Here is a 7,796-nt window from a genome sequence, read left to right as displayed (position 1 = left end):
TCGATGCCTTCTCTCAATGCTCTTTACTCCTGACAGCAAAATGGAGAACTCGGCAGCAGTGTCCATTGAAGTTAAAGAGAAAGAGCACGACGCACTTCCCGAGGAGCTTTACGAGCGTGGAAACCTTCCAGTACATGATCTCAAAATGACCGGGTTTCCGTCCAAAATAACTTTTTTAATGTTTTTTTTTGTTTGATGACGTGTAAATCCAATCCATAGTCAAAGTGAGTCCACGGGTCCTTTATCAGCCTCTTCACTGAGCCGTATTCGTACAGTACTGCACCCCGTTTTCGCGGGGGTGGACTATATAGGATTTGCAAATAAATCAAATCTTCGCAAGCAGACATTATATCTTTTGGATTCAGGATCATCACATCCAGAAGTTTATCAAAGGTCCAGGGGCGCTAAAACGGGGTGCAGTACTGTACAAGATTGAGCGGGATTTGGTCATGCTGTCTCAGGAGCAAAAATCGGCGAGCTCCGCACACAGCCTTGAAGCTCCAACGTTCATTCGTGGCCCAGGAGGCTCAAATATACCCTCTTCAGTGTTTCACTATGCTGTAGGAACAATAGATTCAACCTGTACAGTACTATACACAGTGCAGTGGATTGGCTGAATCGAAGACGAAACTACAGCACAGCCGACTACAGTAATCAAACTAGAAAATTATAGCATTCATTCTGATCTTGCGTCAAATCACTATTAATAACCAGAAGATTATAGCATTCATTTTTTTATGCGGCTGATCTTGCGTCAAGTCCTTTGGCTCCCTGTAATCTCGTATTCTAATTCTTAAATTGCATATATATTAGGTGTTCTTTATTGAGGAAAAATACTGTACTTCAAAGCAAATGCAGCGTACCATATGATATCACTTTTTGAGGGCAGTCTTATTACAGGCTTATTAAAATTCACTCTATTATACGTTGGCAAATGACGTTTGACACTTAAAACTGTAAAGGATGTGCCTTCTGCCTATAAATTATTCGATGGTAGGAATTAGTATACCGTATATTAATACTGCCAAAAGCAATCATTTCGCCGCATTCCTTTGCAATCGCGCTTCACTAAGCATACGTTGTGAATAATGTGTATTTCCTCTTCAATACGTGTGACTCCTATACCAAACTCGCCTTCGACTAGAAATAACGTCATACTGAGCTAAATCGGACGAGTTCACCCACAACAAATCAAGTGGCAATTCTCTTTGAGCATTCAGATTTCGGAGGTATGGCCAACGTCTTGTTGTCCGCATCACACCGTGGTCCGCAGTGCGCCAAACGTGCGGTCCGCACGTCCGGTGCGAACATCGTTGGGATGGTATCAACACCAGCTGCGACACAGTGTAGCGTTGTTCGGCAGGGACGGTCTTTTTAAGTCTGACAGAGAGAATCGATCAGTTCGCAACTAACTCAGTCTCACTAATTGGAAAAATCATGCGTCTATACTACCTACTTCTCGTGGCTGCAAACCTACTCGCAATTCGAGTCGCATGTAGCAAAGCTAGTCCTCTAGCAGTGGTCTCACTGAAGGAAGATCTCGCCACGGATGATGCCACCCGGGGCAGTGATGACGAGGGTAGATTCCTAAGCATCGTCAAGGCGGCGGCTGTCGAAACACCCACAGGTGCCGAAGAGAGCGACCATGAATTTTGCTGGCTTAGTTCGAGATAAGGCGGAGACGAAAGCGTGGCTAACAAGTTTGCTCGAGAGTGGAGAAAGCTTGCTGACCGTTGGCGCGAAACTGGGTCTGGCCAACATGCCGACCGAAAAGCTGATGCTTCACCCAAACTGGAAAGCCCTCGTCAAGTTCCAGAGGATGAAGTTTGAGCACACATACGGGAAAAAGTTGCCTTATGCGAAGTTCGGTACAGGCTACCAAACGGAAGAGAAGACGAAAGAAGAACTAATGAAGTGGATCATGGCAGGGACCTCACGAAAAGACGTTCGCAAGACACTTGGACTGACAAACGTCAAGACAAAGATAGACCTGATAAGCCAAAGGCTTACAAGACTTTCGTGAAGTGGCAGGCGCAGTGGGCAGCGATGCAGAAAAACGGGTTTACCAGTATCCCATCAAGATAATTCCCCAAGGTATGTGTTAGGAGCCTACCAATGAAACCTTCAGCGACATAGCACCTGAAATATTTCATGCCTCAGTACTTTCCAAATGTTGCTGGAACCATGAGCTCGGTGCTCACGTATTCCAGGCAACGAGGAACTCTGGGCTGCTGCATGGAGCAGTAATATCAACTTGATTGGCCAGATAACGTTGATTTAGTGTTTAAGGTCGACCTGACAGTAATCAAACTAAAATTTTCTCGGAGAGCACATGTACCATAAATCACGGCTTGAGTGCGACGCTGCAACAGCGTAAAAACCATGTAATTGGGAAAAGAAAACGTGCGACTCTGAAAATATAGAGACCTTAGTACCAACATTTATTAAAAAAGGAAGCCTTTATAAATTCAAACTTGTATAATTTATAACTTATAAATTATTTATACGAGGTAAAAAGTGCAAAGTCTAATTTCGGCAACTGTCGGTGAAATCGAGATTGAACTGTATTTACTCAGATTTTCTTTTTATATTCTCACTACGGATTGGATGTCCAAATCGTGTCTAAATTTAATTTCTTTCTCTAAAAATAAATAACCGAAGCAGAGGAGCTGAAGTGTCATTGCTTGTTTGGTGCGTAATACATGTACACGTACCATTAGCGCTTTTCCAACTAAGGCGAGCGGGTGCGAAGTTGCGTATCCGCTGCAAACCCGCGCGGGGAGCCAGCGAAGCAGGGCCGCACAGTATTTGCGGAGGCGGAGCTTAACAGCGAGCTGCGCATTGCACTCTCTAGAGAATTCAATCATTATATTGCCGTGGGGGCAAGCAAAGCGCGGCAGGTAATTGGCTTTGGACAGAAAACCCAAAACTTGTATCTGGACGATTCTGCACCCCTTACTCGTAATCGATGGGCGAAAGACAAGTCGTGGCGACCATAAGTCGCACTTTAGTATTAATACCAAACCGCTTGATCAAGCGCTCGTTTCCAGAAATAATGCGAAGGTGCGCTTCCAGCATGGGACGATGCTGCAGCTTCGGAAAGGTCCTCCACCTTCAACAGCTATCCCCCGAGGCGAGTGAAACGACTATTTCGAGTGCAGGATCGTGCTAGGTGACTCACAGTCCAGCATTCGCAACGCATCATCAATCAGCTCGATGCTCGGACAAATTCGCCTTCGGCGACCACAGTCTCCAGTAGTTGGATGGGTAACAGTTCTACTGCTTGTTGCTTTATCAGCATCGTGCGGCTGGTACAGCCAACAAGTCGTCACGTATTCGTATCGAGGCGAACGCGAAGTCAACAGCGTGACCCACGACGTCATCGTCCGTCGTCAGCAGCTTCTCACGAAACTCACAGCTCCGGCCGATGGCTCTGGCTCATCCGCTCCAGTAAAAATTATGCTTGATCCCGTCCATGTCTCGCGTCACGCGTCATCTTCGAAAGATACAAGTGTTGCTAAAATCATCATCGACCCCATGGAAGGTGTTCCACGAGAAACCCCAGACGACACGCCGAAACCAACACCAAAGCCAACCCCGAAGCGCACATCTCCACCCCCAAAGAAACCAACTCGCAAGCCTCTGCCTAATCCGAACGTAGAGAAACTATGGAGTCCCGTCAAAACCCTTGCCGACCTGGAACAGCTCGAGTGTGTTGCATGGCGACAAATAGCTAACTGCTCCCCCCGAGGGGATTTCAAGCCAAAGCGAGATGCTACGTGTGACCGTAAAATTTCACCTGCCGACTCCGGATTCTGTGAGTATCGTCACCGCAAAACAGGAGAAGTGCGTCGACTCATCGCAGCCAAGTGCAAGTCTCGGGCCAGTCAAATGGGCTACTCGTGCGCGAATGCCACTATGCTAGTTCGCTACAACCTTTTGGCGGACGATTATAAGCCAGAATACCCACTTTCGTTCGAGAACAACCGACGGGACTTTCTCCTAGAGAATGGTTTTATTAAAGAAAACACAAGCCAACCGTTGGTGTTGAGTGGACAGAAAGTAGCGCCTCCTGCGTCTTTTACAAAAGGCATCGCATACGTCGTATACGAGCAATTGTTCCTAAGTGTATACGCTGCGATTCGAGCTCTACGTTCTGCCGGCTGTACACTCCCCATCGAGCTCTGGTATCGAGAAGAGGAGACCAACACGTCACACCCGTTATTACAAGAGCTCCGTAGTAAATACGGTGCTTATCTCCGCGTCATAAAAGACCCTCGAGCTGTCAAGTTCTATACGAAACTCTATGCGGTTTTCTACAGTGTTTTCGATAATCTTCTGCTACTTGACGCCGACAACTTCGCAGCGCGAGATCCCACACACTTGTTCAGTACCGAGGTGTACAACGACACGGGTGCTGTCTTCTGGCCGGATTTCTGGATGCCCAACCGCACAATTTTCAAGACCAAGAAAGGCAGCGACGTGTGGGAACTCCTGGGTGTCCCGTTTGTCGATATGTTTGAGCAAGAGAGCGGCCAAGTGCTGGTGAACCGAGTCAAGCACACAAAGGCGTTGCATGCTTTACTGCACTATGGCCTCACGGAACCTCACTTACCTGCCAAATTCGATATGCTCTGGGGAGACAAAGATCTCTTCCGCTTCGCCTGGATGCGTACGAACTCGAGTTTCCACATGATCAAGCGCCCAGCAGGCAGCGCAGGACTGAAGGCTCCGCATCTTAATATTTTCTGCGGTAACACTATGGTACAGCATGATCCTGACGGAGAGGTAGCGTTTCTTCATCGGAACATTGTCAAGTTCTTACCGGAGGGAAACAATACGCAGAAACTCTGGCAATACGTGCAGCAGTACAATATGAACCAAGATCTGCGCTACTACGAAGTTCGGGGAGATGTGGATCATCGATGGTTCCCGAATATTAGAAAATGTTACGGAAAGCGCATAAATTATCTGCGAGCGTATTCTCTCATGGCTATAAAGGAATTTCCGTTTGCAGGCCTTGAAGACGAGATTATTAGCCACGTACAAGAAGCCGAGAGCATTGTCAAACAATCTGGGTATGTAAGTACAGTAACGCAGCCTCCGAAGACAAGGAAAATTAAGAAAAAGTAATCTTAAGTAAAATTCATTTTTTTTTCAAAATTCACAAGCAAACGAACACAATTATTGTAAAAGTTTATTGTCTAAGTGAAAAATACGCCCACGTCACAATTCCTCCGAGAGATCCGCGAGATCCAGTGGTGCTCCAATAATCTTCGAGTATTTATGGTATGGGTGACGTTCGATGTACTTCTGGATGAGATACCCGAGAAGGAGTGCGACAGCATTGAGTATCAGACTGGTCCAGGACTTGGCCAACTCGTTCATCATGATGAAGACTCCCAACGTGAACGGGAGCATCATGGCCACTACGAGAGAATTGTCCGATAAGTTGACACGATATGGTCGTTCGATTTCAGGGTGCGAGAAGCGCATTCGAACAGCAGCACTCATTTCCACGAGAGACGAGAGAGCAGACAGGAAGTTGTCGATCCCTAAAATGGTGTCGAAGTCGAACATTCCCATGAAGACGATGATGAAAAATGCCAATAAGATGGCGCGGCGAGGCACTCCAGTATCTGGATGACGTCTAAAAACACATAAAAATAAAGAATTCAGAGTTTTTTCTCATAAATTCTGCACAAAAACAAGATTGGAACTTACTGAGCAAAATACGGAGGTGCAAGTCCAGAGTCAGCCATGCCAGCCAATTGAAAGCCGTCCTTGGCCATCTCTGCGACGTACAGTCCGAGATTACCGAACACTGAGGAGATCAATACCCATATACAGAGCCACGTTCCACCGATCTTCTGTGCGATAACCGAGTACGATCCATCGTCCCACGTCGTGTAGTGAGGCAAGTCAGCACCGGCGATAGCAATGAATGGGACGATATACCTAGTAATAGGTATCTCCCACACGTCAGTCACTTATATCTGCCAGCTGAAGTAAAAAAAAATGTACTTACGTGATCGCGATCATCACGACTGTAAGCACCATAGCTTTCGGATACGTTGTCTTGGGCGACTGGATCTCTCCAGCATACGCCCCAGCGGCATCAAAGCCACTGTAGTTCCAGTATAAGGCACTTAACAGACGACCCCAATCACGCTTCAATATAAAAAATGTTAGTACTCAAGTTTCCTAAAAAAAATAGTATAAAAAATACGTACATCTTGTCGGATGACAAACCAATTGGCCGGTTCAATAAGTGGCATGGCGTATACGATGAGGACAGCGAACGGCAGGAAGATCATGACTCCCAACACCAGTAGAGTGTGACCCACCACCTTGATGCTTCTTAATGTCGGTAGCATAAAGAGCACAGCGAAGCCTGCACGCATAACAAAGACGCTCCAGGCGACTCCATTTTCCCCGTTCAAAGCGTCCTTGTCCCCCAATGTCAAGGCTAATAGCGTGTCCACGATCAGACATGGGTAGATGGCGTTGTCGATCACACCTGACACCCAGCTCCAGTAACCCACTTGGAAACCCATGGGTCGACCGAATGCTACGCCCACCCATTTGCAGAAGCTGCCGTCAGTCGGAAATGCTGTGAAGAGCTCGGCAAAGGTGAGCGCTAGAGGCAGACACCAGACCCAGGGGAAGAGCAGGACGGCCAAGATGCCCACGAACGGGCCGCAAGCTGCGAGAACGGGCTCACTGCCCCATGGACCGCCACTGACGTTGAAGTACGTGATGAGAGCCACGGACAGGATGCCCAACTGGCGGTGAGAGTGAGACCCTGGCATGGAGACGGAAGAGCCTTCGACGTCAGCAGCAGTACATCGTTTGGAGACAAAGGTGGCGCTATAATGGCCAATGGGAAGCGCAAAAGGTAGATTAGGTGGACCACAGTGGTGAAAATCAGCAACATTTGCCCGAATAAAAGCGCCCTCCCAAATAAAACTCCTTTTCTAACAAATATACCGGTATTCATACTTTTGTTCAAAACAATATATGTTTTGTGTCCTGGCGTTTTCATAATCGGGTTATTTAGATTTCACAACAGGTTTTGTTCAGGTACGGATTTTTTTTCACAACCAGATTGGAAGAGCAAGCCACCCTGACCCCGCGAGTGCTATCCCTCTTCCCCCCTCGCCATGGCGCGGACCCACAAGACTGCCACAATCAATGCACAGATGGCGGAGAAGGTTCGCCTCGAAGAAGAGGAAACACGCCAGCGAAACGAGACTCAGGCTGCAGACCTTGAATGCGCGCGAACGCTCTGAGAAAGCTGGCGCGTTCGGCTGCGCAAGCGAACGCCAGAGTGACAATCCCATTATCCCTGTTACTACAGGAGATAAGGACGCAGAGGAAGAGGCTGACACAGAAGGAAAAGTAGAGGGAATAGAAGAGCAAGAAGCCGAAGAAGGAGCTGCAGAAGAAGAAAGAGATAAAGAAGAAGAAAGAGAAGGAGAAGAATGAACTGCCGCTGAAAAAGAAAACGAAGAGGACATTGAGGAAAAGGCTTATAGAGTAAAGGGGGCAAGGGAAGAAACGATCACTTTCGGATGTGGAAGATGAGTATTTGGCTGGGGTCCCTGTCTTTAAGAAGAAATATGGCTCCTGGGCAAGTCTTGGTTTGAGCCTGCGCAAATACATGGAGAAAAAACACCAAAAGTTTGTGATAAAGGAAGTCATCCACACGACTCGACGCAACGCTGCACTCCGCTCTCAAGTTCGATTCAAGGGATGACCGGACTCAGCGATCCCCCTCGTTCCTTCGGAGCCGC

The 7,796-nt window shown here is 47.5% G+C and overlaps 2 protein-coding genes across 2 annotated transcripts; one reads left to right on the top strand and one right to left on the bottom strand.

The window, feature by feature from the left end:
- Nucleotides 1–3,216: 3,216 nt before the first annotated feature.
- Nucleotides 3,217–5,133, top strand: PITG_17661 (uncharacterized protein; the record flags this gene model as incomplete). Its single annotated transcript, XM_002896470.1, has 2 exons — nucleotides 3,217–3,484; nucleotides 3,545–5,133. The coding sequence occupies 2 exons, from the start codon at nucleotides 3,217–3,219 to the stop codon at nucleotides 5,131–5,133; spliced, it is 1,857 nt and encodes a 618-aa protein (XP_002896516.1).
- A 93-nt stretch (nucleotides 5,134–5,226) lies between these two features.
- On the bottom strand, nucleotides 5,227–6,812 carry PITG_17660 (Amino Acid-Polyamine-Organocation (APC) Family; the record flags this gene model as incomplete). Its single annotated transcript, XM_002896469.1, has 4 exons — nucleotides 5,227–5,650; nucleotides 5,725–5,958; nucleotides 6,029–6,171; nucleotides 6,234–6,812. 4 exons carry the CDS (start codon nucleotides 6,810–6,812, stop codon nucleotides 5,227–5,229), a joined length of 1,380 nt encoding a protein of 459 aa, XP_002896515.1.
- Between the last annotated feature and the right edge of the window lie 984 nt (nucleotides 6,813–7,796).

This window comes from Phytophthora infestans, genomic scaffold, assembly GCF_000142945.1.
Source record: "Phytophthora infestans T30-4 supercont1.59 genomic scaffold, whole genome shotgun sequence".
NCBI classification, from domain to species: Eukaryota; Oomycota; class Peronosporomycetes; order Peronosporales; family Peronosporaceae; genus Phytophthora; species Phytophthora infestans.
The sequence above is the reverse complement of the archived record's forward strand: the minus strand, read 5'-3'. Positions and strand labels throughout refer to the sequence as shown.